Source organism: Oncorhynchus masou, chromosome 31, assembly GCF_036934945.1.
Source record: "Oncorhynchus masou masou isolate Uvic2021 chromosome 31, UVic_Omas_1.1, whole genome shotgun sequence".
In the NCBI taxonomy this organism is placed as follows: Eukaryota; Metazoa; Chordata; class Actinopteri; order Salmoniformes; family Salmonidae; genus Oncorhynchus; species Oncorhynchus masou.
In genome coordinates this window covers 75475012-75492266 of record NC_088242.1, presented here as the reverse complement: position 1 = coordinate 75492266, position 17255 = coordinate 75475012, and the positions used below count along the sequence as shown (strand labels likewise).

The window sequence follows — 17255 nt, the reverse complement described above, 5'->3', positions numbered from 1 at the left end:
CTTTTTTAATGTTCAAGCAGAATGAATTTGTGTTGCCTCGACCTTATGTTTCAGTCAAGCACACAGCACAGTGACATTTCTGTATGTTTATTGACCTGAGTGGTAACGAATACAGGGTGAACATTATAAAATCAATAACGTCTTCAAGGTACAGTACAAGTACAACAAATTACAATTCACTGCATAAAAGGTACATAAAAACTTTTCATAAACATTTTCTTTTGAAAACAACATTGTATAAATTTACATTCAGAGTAGAGTATCTGCATTTCTAATTTTCTCTTCAGGGGACTGCAAAGTAGTATTCTTTGACACATACTGTATTTCTCTTCCACAAAGTCTTGCTTTCAGATAAGGTTAAAAAATCAGATGAATACATATTAAAAAACCTTTTCATGCACTTTTTCATTGTGTTTTTCTTGTAAACAGTGAATAGACATTTGCAACATGCATGATGATGAACCAAGGCCTTGGGATTTCACTCCGATGCTGTGTTGCTAGGCGACAGGTTCCTCTGTTTGAAGTACTGTGTGACCTGTTGCGGCAGCTCAGCCAATACTGATTTGGCTAAAGTTTCCTTTGGAGCCTGTGAGAACAAGACAGAAAAGTAAAAGTCACATTGAGATCTCTAAATATCAGTGCTTTTACAATAAGAATGCATCATGAATGAATCAACTTTCATCCAGTTAATGGTTTAGAGGTAAGATATGGCTCTCCATACTCTGTGTATGGAAAAAAATTCTCATTTTCAGCAGATGGACTGAAGCTAGGATGTGCTCTCTCCTACTGTTGAGGAAGTCACATGGCCTACAGATCACCCACTCCCAAGGCTGTTTACACTCAAGTCAATCCATATCAGGATGTGTCATCTCTAATATGTCCTGCAACAACAACCTGTTGTTATATCTGAGTATAGTGCAACATCATAACGTTAAACAGTCAACCACAATGTGTTTTAGACTACAGGGGAATAAAAACAAGACTAATTTATACACCACTTTTGTTTCCCCTAAGAGTATTAAACATATGAGACACTCACATTTCGGAAGTCCCTGAAGGGAACAAACTGCACAATGTCTCTGACTGCTTCCTCTCCTGTGTAAGAGCGTAACACGCTGCTGTCCCCATCCAGGAACTCCATGGCAGCAAAGTCTGCATTGCCCACTCCAATAATGATGATTGACATGGGGAGCTTGGCTGCCTGAACAATGGCGTGGCGGGTCTCATCCATGTCACTGATCACCCCATCTGTGATGATCAGCAGAGTGAAGTATTGCTGCAGGGGGAGAAAGAAAAAGAGAGAGAAAAGAAGAGAGAGGGGGGCGGAAGGGGAGAGAGAACGGGGATTAAGCTTTGGGGATGATGTGAAGGAGAATATAATCATGTTGGGACAGAGCAGAAAAGACTGGACAAATTGTTCAAACAGAAATTATGTTTAGCCACAATCTATTCAACTGTTCGGTTTAGACACATGGATTACTGTGTAGGTATGATGGCTACCACCACACCTCGGAGGTGTCACTGGAATAAATTCAAATGAATGCAATTAATGTCCAAGCTGTGTCCTCACTGTGAACTTGCACAGTGCTCAGTAGACACAAATTTCTTTAATTGCTTTTTATGCACATTAACTCCAAACACCCTAGAACAGCACAGTCAGATTAGTGATGATTGCATTATATTGCGGAGATATTGTTGTACATGTGAAGATGAGAAGGAGAAAGAAGAATTCTATCCCATTCCACTCCTGCAAAAGAGGAGGGTGGGGGAAGAAGGATTTATATAGTCACACAATCCTTGTCTCCTGTTCTTTCTGCTGCAGTTTGCTGATTGTCATATTTAGAATGGAGATTTACATTTGCTCTGTGTTGCATCATGATGAAATCTTCCTCCAGCTGTAAGGCTGGTTAGAGAGCAGACAGCAGCATATTCACACTGAACGATCTCACACATGACCAGGACAATTAACTGACTGGAGCCCAAGAAAGACCCAGTCCCATATGCACAAATGTCAAAGGCTGTACTGGTCTTAAGGAATCCACAGATTTCTTAATCATACTCTGGTAAGCAGAACACAAGCAGTAAAATCATGTCTGTGTGTGATGGTCAACGGTGTGAGTCAGTGCAAAGCAATGGTCTGTTGAGCTTCATTCAGTCCTGTGGGTTTATTATGGCCAGGTCCAAACCATGAGGGTCGGAGAGAGCAGCACTTGTACTGGATGAGAGGGTCTCGAGCTGACTCTCTGAACACAGCAAACAGCCACTGACACACAGACCCTCAGCAGTTCCCACGTTCCATACTCACACAGACAACTTGTATCTATGTAGAGTACTTCAAACATGCCTTGCATAACAAAGACTAAAATACACACAATTTTACCCCCCCCCCTCCCTAAATGGTGTCTCTCTCTTTCTTCCAACCCACTGCTTCTTTCTGTTCTCGAAAGAAAACATAGCAATCTGACACATCAAGTACCCTCCCTTCCCATTCCTGGTAATCATCCAAATGGGAGGGATAGACCTATGTTAATAAAATACCCTGTTTTTTTGTCCATCTCTGGCCATGCAAATTCATTTGTCAGTGTAACAGACCACACAAACATGTCCCTCTCTGTGAAAAAAAGCTCTATTACTGCTTGGTAATAAGTGCTTTAAGTGTGGAATACAGACATTGAGACATAAAATGTGGAATACACACATTCGGAGACCATGATTAACTCTCCTGGCCTTCTGGCATGGTTGATGTGATGCTGTGACGTCAAGCCCTGTGGGCCAATGTGTCACAGCTCCCCACCATCCTCACACTTATCAAGGGCACTGGGCAAAGAAGAGAAGGGGGGCTGACTTATTTTCACATTGCAAACACACACACATAAAATACACACAGAAGCACACACACACTAAGTTCATACAGAAGCACATGCATGTGTGCTCACAAATGCAAACGCACACATTCACTCTCAATCGCACTAAACATGCACAAACAGGGTTGGGGAGGAACGGATTGCATGTAATCCATTACATGTGGAACACCTCCGGTGCCGACAGAGATGGCCGCCTCGCTTCGCGTTCCTAGGAAACTATGCAGTATTTTGTTTTTTTATGTGTTATTTCTTACAATTGCTACCCCAGAAAATCTTAGGTTTTATTACATACAGTCGGGAGGAACTATTGGATATAAGAGCAACGTCAACTCACCAGCATTACGACCAGGAATACGACTTTCCCAAAGCGGATCCTCTGTTTGGCCCACAACCCAGGACAATGGATCGGATCCCAGCTGGCAACACAAAACAACGGTGCAGCAGAAGGGGCAGACGGAGCGGTCTTCTGGTCAGGCTCCGTAGACAGGCACATCGCTCACCGCTCCCGAGTATACTACTCGCCAATGTCCAGTCTCTTGACAACAAGGTAGATGAAATCCGAGCAAGGGTTGCCTTCCAGAGAGACATCAGAGACTGTAACGTTCTTTGTTTCATGGAAACATGGCTCACTCGAGACACGCTATCTGAGTCGGTACAGCCACCTGTTTTTTTCACGCATCGCGCCGACAGAAACAAGCATCTCTCTCGTAAGAAGGGCAGGGATGTATGCCTTATGATTAACGAGACGTGGTGTGATCATAACAACATACAGGAACTCAAGTCCTTTTGTTCACCTGACTTAGAATTCCTCACAATTAAATGCCGACCGCATTATCTACCAAGAGAATACTCTTCCATCATAATCACAGTCTTGTATATTCACCCGCAAGCAGACACATCGACGGACTTGAAAGAACTTCATTGGACTCTATGTAAACTGGAAACCACATATCCTGGGGCTGCATTTAGTGTAGCTGGGGATTTTAACAAGGCTAATCTGAAAACAAGGCTCCCCAAATTCTATCAGCATATTGATTGTGCTACCAGGGCTGGCAAAACCCTAGATCATTGTTATTCTAACTTCTGCGAAGCATATAAAGCCCTCCCCTGCCATCCCTTCGGGAAAAGCTGACCACGAATCCATTTTGCTGCTCCCAGCCTATAGACAGAAACTAAAACAGGAAGCACCTGCGCTCAGGTCTGTTCAACGCTGGTCCGACCAATCGGATTCCATGCTTCAAGATTGCTTCGATCACGTGGACTGGGATATGTTCCGCATAACATTGAACAACAACATTGACGAATACGCTGATTCGGTGAGCGAGTTTACTAGCAAGTGCATATTAGCAAGTGCATCGGGGATGTTGTACCCACAGCGTCTATTAAAACATTCCCCTACCAGAAACCGTGGATTGATGGCAGCATTCGCACAAAACTGAAAGCACGAACCACTGTTTTTAATCAGGACAAGGTGACCAGAAACATGACCGAATACAAACAGTGTAGCTATTCCCTCCGCAAGGCAATCAAACAAGCTAAGCGTCAGTATAGAGACAAAGATGAGTTGCAATTCAACGGCGCAGACACGAGAGGTTTGTGTGGCAGGGTCTACAGTCAATCACGGACTACAAAAGAAAAACCAGCCCCGTCGCGGACCACGATGCCTTGCTCCCAGACAGACTAAACAACCTTTTTGCTCGCTTTGAGGACAATACAGTGTCACTGACACGGTCCGCTACCAAAACCTACGGGCTATCCTTCATTGTAGCCAACATGAGTAAAACGTTTAAACGTGTTAACCCTTGCAACGCTGCAGGCCCAGACGGAATCCCCGGCCGCGTCCTCTAAGCATGCGCAGACCAGCTGACTGGTGTGTTTATGGACATATTCAACCAATCCTTATCCCAGTCTGCTGTTCCCACATGCTTCAAGAGGGCCACCATTGTTCCTGTTCCCAAGAAAGCTAAGGTAACTGAGCTAAATGACTACCGCCCTGTAGCGCTCACTTCCGTCATCCTGAAGTGCTTTGAGAGACTAGTCAATGACCATATCACCTCCACCCTACCTGACACCCTAGACCTACTCCAATTTGCTTACCGCCCCAATAGGTCCACAGATGACGCAATCGCCATCACACTGCCCTAACCCATCTGGACAAGAGGAATACCTATGTAAGAATGATGTTCATCGATTACAGCTCAGCATTTAACACCATAGTACTCTCCAAACTCATCATTAACCCCGAGAACCTGGGTCTCGACCACGCCCTGTGCAACTGGGTCCTGGACTTCCTGACGGGCCGCCCCCAGGTGGTGTGGGTAGGCAACAACATCTCCACCCCGCTGATCCTCAACACTGGGTACCCACAAGGATGCGTTCTCAGCCCTCTCCCGTACTCCCTGTTCACCCACGGCTGCGTGGCCATGCATGCCTCCAACTCAATCACCAAGTTTGCAGATGACACTACAGTGGTAGGCTTGATTACCAACAACGACGAGACGGCCTACAGGGAGGAGGTGAGGGCCCTCGGAGTGTGGTGTCAGGAAAATAACCTTACACTCAATGTCAACAAAACAAAGGAGATGATCGTGGACTTCAGGAAACAGCAGAGGGAGTAGCCCCCTATCTACATTGATGTGACAGTAGTGGAGAGGGTGGAAAGTTTTACGTTCCTCGGCGTACACCTCACGGACAAACTGAAATTGTCAACCCACACAGACAGCGTGGTGAAGAAGGTGCAGCAGCGCCTCTTCAACCTCAGGAGGCTGAAGAAATTTGGCTTGTCACCAAAAACACAGATGCACAATCGAGAGAGCATCCTGTCGGGCTGTATCACCACCTGGTACAGTAGCTGCTCCGCCTATAACCGGAAGGCTCTCCAGAGGGTAGTGAGGTCTGCACAACGCCTCACCGGGGGCAAACTACCTGCCCTCCAGGACACCTACACCACCCGATGTCACAGGAAGGCCAAAAAGATCATCAAGGACAACAACCACCTGAGCCACTGCCTGTTCATCCCGCTATCATCCAGAAGGCGAGGCCAGTACAGGTGCATCAAAGCGGGGACCGAGAGACTGAAAAACAGCTTCTATCTCAAGGCCATCAGACTGTTAAACAGCCATCCCTAACATTGAGTGGCTGCTGCCAACATACTGACTCAACTCTAGCCACAGGAACAATTTATGTAATCAATTTATCACTCGCCACCTTATATAATGCTTATATACCCTACATTGCACATCTCATATGTATATACTGTATGCTAAACCATCTACTGCATCTTGCCATCTTGATGTAATGTATCACTAGCCACTTTTAACAATGCCACTTTATATAATGTTTTCGTACCCTACATTACTCTTCTCATATGTATATACTGTACTCTATACTATCTACTGCATCTTGCCTTGCCATCACGCATTCATATATTTTTATGTTCATATTCGTATTCATTCCTTTACACTTGTGTGTATTAGGTAGTTGTTGTGAAATTGTTAGGTTATATTACTAGATATTACTGCATGGTCGGAACTAGAAGCACAAGCATGTCACTACACTCGCATTAACATCTGCTAACCATGTGGATGTGACAAATAAATTTGATTTGATTTGATGTAACTCATTACAAAAATCCTGGTAGCTGTAATCCATTACGTTATAAGATAAAATATTGCAATTAGATTACAGATACTTTCGGAATACTTTTAAACTCAAGTCTGATATTGTTTGTTCTGATATTTCTTAATATCTTTCCTTTAACTTTTTAGATTATGTGTGTATTTATTTGTATTGCTAGGTATAAATGCACTGTTGGAGCTAGAAACACAAGTATTTCACTGCACCTGGGATAACATCTGCAAATTTGTGTACGCGACCAATAAACTTTAATTAGATTTTGGACAGCCAGTGAAAAATGCGCTCTTGCAACAGCTGTGTGCAGATCCCAGCCAATGGAATAACAGTTTGTGTCACGACTTCCGCCGAAGTTGGCTCCCCTGCTTGTTCGGGCGGTGCTCGGCGGTCGTCGTCACCGTCCTACTAGCCGCCACTGATCCCTTTTTCGTTTGTCTGTTGGTTTTGTCTTATTAGTTTCACCTGTGTGTATTTTAGTTTAATTAGCTTCCCTATATGTAGTAGTTTGTCCCGCCCTTGTTTTGTGCGGGATTGTTTTTTGTTACTCTGTTGGATGTGGTTTTCATGTGTGTATCCCCCCCGGACTGTTTGGTCCTGTGTTTAGGCTGGTCTGTTCTATGCGCCCTGTATTTTGGCGTGACCGTTTTTTGGCCGGAGAATAAATCACGATATACTGAACCCTGCTCTCTGCGCCTGATTCCAATCCACCACTCCTAGTGTCCCGTGACAGTTTGAGGGAGTTCCTCCCTTGTAAACTCCTCTGTGGTATTGTGCTCCACACATACTGTCAAAAACAAGTTTAATTTAAGAAGACCCATGAGTAGAGCTTTTATTGCTCAATCTATTTCATGCTGATTTAAAAAATAATTCAAAGGCCTAATGGAACCATCAGCGGTGGCCCACCCGTGAGGGCGTTAGGGGTGGTACCCCACCCATTAGGGCGTTAGGGGTGGTACCCCACCCGTTAGGGCGTTAGGGGTGGTACCCCACCCGTTAGGGCGTTAGGGGTGGTACCCCACCCGTTAGGGGTGGTACCCCACCCGTTAGGGCTGGTACCCCACCCGTTAGGGAGGTAGGGGTGGTACCCCACCCGTTAGGGCTGGTACCCCACCCGTTAGGGCTGTAGGGGTGGTACCCCACCCGTAAGGGTGGTAGGGGTGGTACCCCACCCGTTCGGGCGTTAGGGCTGGTACCCCACCCGTTAGGGCGGTAGGGCTAGTACCCCACTCGTGAGGGCGTTAGGGGTGGTACCCCACCCGTTAGGGCGGTAGGGGTGGTACCCCACCCGTTAGGGCTGGTACCCCACCCGTTAGGGCGTTAGGGGTGGTACCCCACCCGTTTGGACTGGTTCCCCACCCGTTAGGGCATTAGGGGTGGCACCCCACCAGTTAGGGCATTAGGGGTGGTACCGCTCTTGTGATTGTTACCAGTTTTTGGTCTTTTTTTCTATTTAAAAAGATTATATAATTCATGGATTATGTTTTAAATGCTCATAAAAGTGCAGTAAAAGTGTGCATTTTCCTGTTAAAAAAATATATTGTTCAAAACAAGCCGTTCAGTTACTTAATACTCTGTCCCTCAGTCGCTGGCAGCTCCATGGACGAACAGGCAATGCGAACATTGCTTGGATTGCTTTACAAAGTAAATGGACAGTGCTGGGGCGCTCAAATGTGCATTCAGTCAGAACTTCTGGGTATTCTTTAGTCCCCTCCTCCCAATGAGTCTCTCCTGCCCAGTGGTGACCTGTCATTCAGGTTTAGAGCCCTACCTGTTTATTTATTTTTAATAATTGGCCTATTTTGCACTTTATTTTGGCATTTATTTGTGTTACATCCCAGTTTTCAAACAATGTAAAACATTTTTTATCATTCTTGAGTTAATAAAGCTGCATACAAACATGGTCTCTTGAGTAAAATGCAGCTGTTTCAGCCTAGAACAGTGCTTTCAGTAGTGGAGGGGCACCCAGCAAAAGCACGGCGCTTAGACGTTGGTAATTTTCTCTAGTTGCGCTGTGATTGTCTCAGTGTTCTGTCACTCATGGGGACATTACATCGCCACAGAATCTTCAAGTAGAGCTAGGTAGTTCAAGCCCCCTTGGGTCCAGCCACAGATTTACATTAGAAGCGCCCATCCAAGAAGGCTCAAAGTCATTGGCCACAGATAAAATTACATCAAATCATTCTATATCTACCATAGATTTGATTGGACTGATAATGTCAACATCATACTTTCAAAATCTTAGCTAGCGAGCTAGACAAGCAGTCATCACCATGAATCAAGTTGACGATCTACTGGCAAATCCTTTTCAGTCCTTGTCAAATGAAGAGAAACTGTAGATAAAACGTATCGGTGCTCATTGGCTATTGGACATAAACATTATACAACAAGTCGGGAATCCAAGTCTGGGTTTAAGGATTTAAAATGTCTGTGTGAAAGGGTCACTTTTCCAAGCTTAAATGGATAAACATCCTCACGCAACACCATTGGCCAGAAAAGGTTGAATACAGTGGCTATGCTGTTAATCCAGCATGACTCATGCCTAGTTCAAAACAACTGGAAACTCGGAAATTAGACATTTCCGACTTCAGTGTGTTCAAGACAACTGGGAAAATACGTTTTGAATGGTCATCCAACACGGAATTCCAAGTCAGGAACTGGGGTCTCTTTCTAGAGCTCCGACTTTCCGACCTGAGGATCCCTGACATCATGATTCAACCGTTTTTTTCCAGAGTTCCCAGTTGTCTTGAAATAACCATAAATCCAGAGAATGCCAGATTTTGATGAAAGTTTGATGTCAAAGTTTGCCCACAAGAAGGACCACTGCACCACCTTTCTGTTCCAGTGAGCGAAGCACAACAACGAGGAGTCTAAAAATAGGCCTCTGTCTTGTATGCTGCTGCATAAATGATGTAATATTCCATGGAGATACACTACTTGACCAAAATTATGTGGACACCTGCTCGTTGAACATCTCATTCCAAAATCATGGGATTAAATATGGAGTTGGTCCCCTCTTTGCTGCTATAACAGCGTCCACTCTTCTGGGAAGGCGATCCACTAGATGTTGGACCATTTCTGCGGGGACTTGCTTCCATTCAGCCACACGAGCACTAGTGAGGTTGGGCACTGATGTTGGGCGATTAGGCACACCGATCTCGACAAACCATTTCTGTATGGACCTCGCTTTGTGCACAGGGGTATTGTCATTCTGAAACAGGAAAGTGCCTTCCCCAAACTATTTCCCCAAAGTTGGAAGCACAGAATAGTCTAGAATGTCATTGCATGCTGTAGTGTTAATGTTTCCCTTCACTGGAACTAAGGGGCCTAGCCCAAACCATGGAAAATAGCCCCAGACCATTATTCCTCCAACACCAAACTTTACAGTTGGCACTATGCATTGGGGCAGGTAGTGTTCTCCTGGCATCCGCCAAACCCAGATTTGTCTGTAGGACTGCCAGATGGTGAAGCGTGATTCATCCCTCCAGATAACGCGTTTCTACTGCTCCAGAGTCCAATGATGGTGAGCTTTACACCACTCCAGCTGACGCTTGGTGTTGTACATGGTGATCTTAGGCTTGTGTGTGGCTGCTTGGCCATGGAAACCAATTTCATGAAGCTCCTCACAAACAGTTGTGCTGACGTTGTAGTTTGGAACTCGGTAGTGAGTGTTGCAACCAAGGATAGACAATTTTTACGCACTAGGCGCTTCAGCACTCAGTGGTCCCGTTCTGTGAGCTTGAGTGGCTTACCACTTCGCGACTGAGCCGTTGTTGCTCTTAGACATTTCCACTTCACAATAACAGCACCTACAGTTGACTGGGGCAGCTCTAGCAGGGCAGAAATTTGACGAACTGACTTATTGGAGCTGTAAGTAGCCCATATGACTCATTTGGTCTCTCTCCCCCTCAGAATTTAGCTTATACTGTTCTGAATTGGTGGTGCACATGTAGCCTATAGCCAGTTTTAGAGAAAAGTTTTCATTGTCTGCTTATACGGCCTGTAATTTATCCTACGTTTCTGACTTGGTGTACAGTCATGGCCAAAAGTTCTGAGAATGACACAAATGTTAATTTTCACATAGTCTGCTGCCTTAGTTTGTATGATGACAATTTGCATATACTCCAGAATGTTATGAAGAGTGACCAGATGAATTGCAATTAATTGCAAAGTCCCTCTTTGCCATGCAAATGAACTGAATCCCCCAAAAAACATTTCCACTGCATTTCAGCCCTGACACAAAGGAACCGCTGACATCATGTCAGTGATTCTCAAGTTAACACAGGTGTGAGTGTTGACGAGGACAAGGCTGGAGATCACTCTGTCATGCTGATTGAGTTCGAATGACAGACTGGAAGCTTAAAAAGGTGGGTGGTGCTTGGAATCATTGTTCTTCCTCTGTCAACCATGGTTACTTGTAAAGAAATACGTGCCGTCTCATCATTGCTTTGCACAATCAGGGCTTCACAGGCAAGGATATTGCTGCCAGTAAGATTGCACCTAAATCAACCATTTATCGTATCATCAGGAACTTCAAGGAGAGCGGTTCAATTGTTGTGAAGAAGGCTTCAGGGTGCCCAAGAAAGTCCAGCAAGCGCCAGGACCGTCTCCTAAAGTTGATTCAGCTGCAGGATCGGGGCACCACCTGTACAGAGCTTCCTCAGGAATGGTAGCAGGCAGGTGTGAGTGCATCTGCACGCACAGTGAGGCAAAGACTTTTGGAGGGTGGCCTGGTGTCAAGAAGGGCAGCAAAGAAGCCACTTCTCTCCAGGAAAAACATCAGGGACAGACTGATATTCTGCAAAAGGTACAGGGATTGGATTGCTGAGGACTGGGGTAAAGTCATCTTCTCTGATGAATCCCCGTTTCGATTGTTTGGGGCATCCGGAAAAAAGCTTGTCCGGAGAAGACAAGGTGAGCGCTACCATCAGTCCTGTGTCATGCCAACAGTAAAGCATCCTGAGACCATTCATGTGTGGGGTTGCTTCTCAGCCAAGGGAGTGGGCTCACTCACAATTTTGCCTAAGAACACAGCCATGAATAAAGAATGGTACCAACACATCCTCCGAGAGCAACTTCTCCCAACCATCAAGGAACAGTTTGGTGACGAATGATGTCTTTCCAGCATGATGGAGCACCTTGCCATAAGGCAAAAGTGATAACTAAGTGGAAATAAGGGGAAAAAACATAGATATTTTGGGTTCATGGCCAGGAATCTCCCCAGACCTTAATCCCATTGAGAACTTGTGGTCAATCCTCAGGAGGCAGGTGGACAAATATAAACCCACAAATTCTGACAAACTCCAAGCATTAATTATGCAGGAAAGACCTGCCATCAGTCAGGATGTGGCCCATAAGTTAATTGACAGCATGCCAGGGCGGATTGCAGAGGTCTTGAAAAAGAATGGTCAACACTGCAAATATTGACTCTGCATCTTCATGTAATTGTCAATAGAAGCCTTTGACATTTATGAAATGCTTGGAATTATACTTCAGTATTCCATAGTAACATCTGTCAAAAATATCTAAAGACACTGAAGCAGCAAACTTTGTGGAAATTAATATTTGTGTCATTCTCAAAACCTTGGCCATAACTGTACAGGGAGAATACTGTAACAACGGCCCATGTTCTGTATTATGTCGCTGTCCATTTCAAAAGTGCTGAACAAAAACTCGCTAGTTCATGTCTTAATTCAAAATTACGGCTTGCCTGTTATCCACTCACCATTCCATTATGCTATAGTTTGTATATCTCAATTGTTATATTGCTTATATAGGTATATCTCATTAGTAACTTATTAATAATTTTAGGCAATGTTGGAATGATGCATTTCTTTGTTTTGCTTACTTTGTGTATTATAATTAGCTCATTGCTTTTCTCCACAACAAGGGGATACTATAATGTTGTTGGGTCCGTAACCATGTTTCCCAGTGAAAGTCCAGTTATTGACCCATAGAATTCCAGATTATATTGCGAAGGTTGTTTTGTCTTTTAGACCACATAGGCCTAATAAAATACTCCATATGGTAAGCTAACCACTCTGTCTGTCTGTCTGTCTGTCTGTCTGTCTGTCTGTCTGTCTGTCTGTCTGTCTGTCTGTCTGTCTGTCTGTCTGTCTGTCTGTCTGTCTCTGTCTGTCTGTCTCTGTCTCTCTCTCTCTCTCTCTCTCTCTCTCTCGTGACTTAAAGAAGGGTAAAGTGAAGGCCTCAACATCTGCTGAATTGATCTAAACTAACACCTATTTAAATTCCGTCTGTGTCCATTTTGAAAGTGCTGAATGAAGGCCTACCTTATTGCAGCTCATTTGCTTGCACTTGCTTATACTTACAGCTAAGTGTTAATGATATAAGAATAAACATTATGAATTTACTGAACATAAATGTAAAAAAGTTTGTGTACGATTCAAAAGTCTAAACTCATGTCGGCATTGGTTATTGTTGAAGGAGTCAAGGAGTCAGTAGAAACCAAATTTATTTAAGCAAGTCAGCCATGTCAACTATGATTTTTAAAGACGCAGTAAATGAGGCTGAATTAACGTTTTAGCTGCAAAGGAGGCTCCGTTGATAATCAGGTGTAGCAGTGATAAGGATTTTCTCCATGGTGCTGAAGGAAAGCTCTGCTGTCAGAACAGGTTTATGTAGACCCTAACAGTTTGTGGGCACCATTTGTCACTGTTATAGTGCAATGAATGTATTGTTTAGTGTTGTGTAGTGTAGTGGCTTTGCTGGCATGCATCTAAAAAAATCGGTTGAGGTTCCCCCCCAAGATTTACATGCTAAAATCCCCACTGCTGGCGCCAGACAGCTTACCTCATGTGAGACTAAATCTGCTCTATCAGGTACCGATGGCGCTAAAGCAAGAAGCTAATTGTAATTAACATGTAAATAAACAATCATAACAGTCATGAAAGCCTGGGACCTGATAAACCGGACAACTACACCCAACAACAGTCGAAGGACAGAGGGATACACTAGCTGGAACCGTCTCAATGCAGATCTGGTAGGACAAAAATGGACAATTGTTTCCCCCCATGTTGTTCATCAGGATCTATTGTCGGTGATGAGGCAATGTGGTGTGGACTAAAACACCATAAAACCAGGTGTATCACAAAGCATGATCAAATGAATTGAGAAACATTGAAAAACAGTTTGACATATTTTCTGGGTCAAATTAACTATGATCTAAATTTGAGAAGCAGCTAGCTAGCTAGTTAGCTCCCAGCTCCAATCTCAAGTTTTTCTAAACTAATATCTGACTAACTTAAATATGAAGTTATTTCAGAATGAATGTTAAAGCTGCAATTACGTACATTTTTTAGTGACTGACCAAATTCACATAGAAATGTGAGTTATCTGTTATTCTCATTGAAAGCAAGTCTAAGAAGCGGCAGATCTATTCTATGTAAGCTATTTCTATTGTTCCAGTTCTTAAGGTTAGTTTTTGCGTCTTTTACTTTTGGTTTGTACACCAACTTCAAACAGCTGAAAGTACAATGTATTTGGTTATTGAAAATACATTTCACAGTGGATTAATGGTACAATGATTCTCTACACTTGCTTGTTTTGTCACATAAACTGAAATTAGGTGAACTACTAGAATTTTAGAAACTAGGAAATGGTGGAGCGATTTATGCATATTGCACCTTTGACTAGCTAGCATATAGTGCTAGATATCCCCAGTTAAATAATGTGTTTTCACTTATTGCATCTTTATGCTGCTTGTTGCATTCTCCCTGGTGCACCTGTTCGTCCGTGAGCTGGCTGCTCATTCTAAATAGTATAATCTAATCTGTTCAAAACAGTGGCAGCATGTGTATCAGTGGTCATCCATTTTTTGACATGCAAATCATCAAATGTGACACATGCTTAAACTCAATTTTGATAGACTTCAACAGCTGCAAATTATCGAGATGTGTCACCCAGAGATCATATTAAATTAATTAAGTATTCTAATTCCTATTCTATGGTGTCACCAACAAAAATGTAAACAATTGGCCTACTGTATAGCAAATGCAGCATATGGCATTAATTCTTCACGTCATACAAATACAGTGGTGTAAAGTACTTAAGTAAAAATACTTTAAAGTACGAGTTTTTGGGTGTATCTGTACTTTATTTTACTATTTATATTTTTGACCACTTTTATTTCATCACATTCCTAAAGAAAATATTGTACTTTTTAGTTCATACATTTTTCCTGACAACCAAAGGGACTCTGACTTTTAATACTTAAGTATATTTGAGCAATTATATTTACTTTTGATACTTAAGTATATTTAAAAACAAATACTTTTAGACTTTTACTCAAGTAGTATTTTACTGGCAGACGATTAAGGCATATATACTTTTACTCAAGTATGACAATTGGGTACTTTTTCCACCACTGTGCAAATAGCACTTATCGGTAGTGCTCAAAGCATGCCATTCTATGAGAGCAGCATTTCTTTTTCAACCATGTTTTGAAGCAATGAGCCCAATCAGTCCTCCATGACAAAAACATAAACAACAGAATAGGCTAATATATCCTTTGTTTTGGGGTTTTGTTCAGGTAAAACAGATAGACTAATGTATAAACTCAGCAAAAAAAGAAATGTGTAAATATTTGTATGAACATAACAAGATTCAACAACTGAGACAAACTGAACAAGTTCCACAGACATGTGACTAACAGAAATGGAATAATGTGTCCCTGAACAAAGGGGAGTCAAAATCAAAAGTAACAGTCAGTATCTGGTGTGGCCACAAGCTGCATTAAGTACTGCAGTGCATCTCCTTCTCATGGACTGCACCAGATTTGCCAGTTCTTGCTGTGAGATGTTACCACACTCTTCCACCAAGGCACCTGCAAATTTCCGGACATTTCTGGGGTGAATGGCCCAAGCCCTCAACCTCCGATCCAACAGGTTCCAGACGTGCTCAATAGGATTGAGATCCGGGCTCTTTGCTGGATATGGCAGAACACTGACATTCCTGTCTTGCAGGAAATCACACATAGAATGAGCAGTATGTCTGGTGGCATTGTCATGCTGGAGGGCCATGTCAGGATGAGCCTGCTGGAAGGGTACCACATGAGGGAGGTGGATGTCTTCCCTGTAACGCACAGCGTTGAGATCGCCTGCAATGACAACAAGCTCAGTCTGACGATGCTGTGACACACCACCCCAGACCATGACGGACCCTCCACCTCCAAATCGATCCCGCTCTAGAGTACAGGCCTCGGTATAACACTCATTCCTTCGATGATAAACACGAATCCGACCATCAGCCCTGGTGAGACAAAACCACGACTCGTCAGTGAAGAGCACTTTTTGCCAGTCCTGTCCAAGCCCTCAGTTCAGCCTCTCTCAGCCTATTGCGGACAGTCTGATCACTGATGGAGGGATTGTTGTAACTCGGGCAGTTGTTATTGTCATCCTGTACCTGTCCCGCAGATGTGATGTTTGGATGTACCGATCCTGTGCAGGTGTTGTTACACGTGGTCTGCCACTGCGAGGATGATCAGCTGTCTATCCGGTCTCCCTGTAGTGCTGTCTTAGGCATCTCACAGTACGGACATTGCAATTTATTGCCCTGGCCACATCTGCAGTCCTCATGCCTCCTTGCAGCATGCCTAAGGCACGTTCACGCAGATGAGCAGGGACCCTGGGCATCTTTCTTTTGGTGTTTTTCAGAGTCAGTAGAAAGGCCCCTTTAGTGTCCTAAGTTTTCATAACTGTGACCTTAATTGCCTACCGTCTGTAAGTGTCACGGCTGGCTGAAGGACTGGACCAAGGTGCAGCATGGTAAGCGTACATTTTATTTTTATCAAAAATGACGCTGACAAAACAAAGAACAAAACCAAACCGTGAAGCTTTGGACTATGTGCCCTGAACAAAGTCAAAGTTAACTTCCCACAAAACAGGTGGGGGAAAAGGGTACCTAAGTATGGTTCTCAATCAGAGACAACGATAGACAGCTGTCCCTGATTGAGAACCATACCAGGCCAAGACATAGAAATACAAAACATAGAAAAAAGGACATAGAATGCCCACCCTAGTCATACCCTGGCCTAACAAAAATAGAGAATAAAAAGCCTCTCTATGGCCAGGGCGTGACAGTAAGCTGTTAGTGTCTTAACAACTGATCCACAGGTGCATGTTCATTAATTGTTTATGGTTCATTGAACAAGCATGGGAAACAGTGTTAAAACCCTTTACAATAAAGATTGTGAAGTTATTTGGATTTTTACGAATCATCTTTGAAAGACAAGGTCCTGAAAAAGGGACGTTTCTTTTTTTGCTGAGTTTATTTCCAAGTCCTATTCTTGAAGATCAAGGAGTATTTAATTCATTGGAATGACTGGAAATCTGACAGACTTTGGTTTTTAATGTAAATATATAGCCTAATCATATTATTATGTTTTTATTATGTCTTTATTATGAAGTAGGAAGCAATGTGTTAGAAGCCTACATAATCCCTAAAGTAAAATGCTACATTTGTTTACGGCCAGCTACAGTGAGCTCCAGAAGTATTTTGACAGTGACATATTTTGTTGTTGTTTTGGCTCTGTACTGTCAGCTTTAATTTGAGGGTATTTTCATCCATATCGGGTGAACCATTTAGAAATTACTGCACGTTTTGTACAATACAAAAGTATTGGGACAAATTCACTTATGTATATTAAAGTAGTAAAAAGTTAAGTATTTGGTCCCATATTCCTAGCACGCAATGACTACATTAAGTTTGAGACAGTACAAACTTGTTGGGTGCACTTGCTGTTTG

General features: G+C 43.3%; 1 protein-coding gene across 2 annotated transcripts in view; it reads right to left on the bottom strand.

The window, feature by feature from the left end:
* Positions 1 to 71: 71 nt before the first annotated feature.
* LOC135524443 (copine-2-like) overlaps positions 72 to 17255 on the bottom strand; it is a 39664-nt gene continuing 22480 nt past the window's right edge. For both annotated transcript variants that reach the window (XM_064951979.1, XM_064951978.1), the window contains exons 15-16: positions 1040 to 1276; positions 72 to 586 (exon numbers count right to left, since the gene is read on the bottom strand). In XM_064951979.1, the coding sequence (XP_064808051.1) occupies positions 479 to 586; positions 1040 to 1276 (345 nt within the window). In that variant the 3' untranslated portion in view covers positions 72 to 478. The remainder of the gene's footprint in view (positions 587 to 1039; positions 1277 to 17255) is intronic.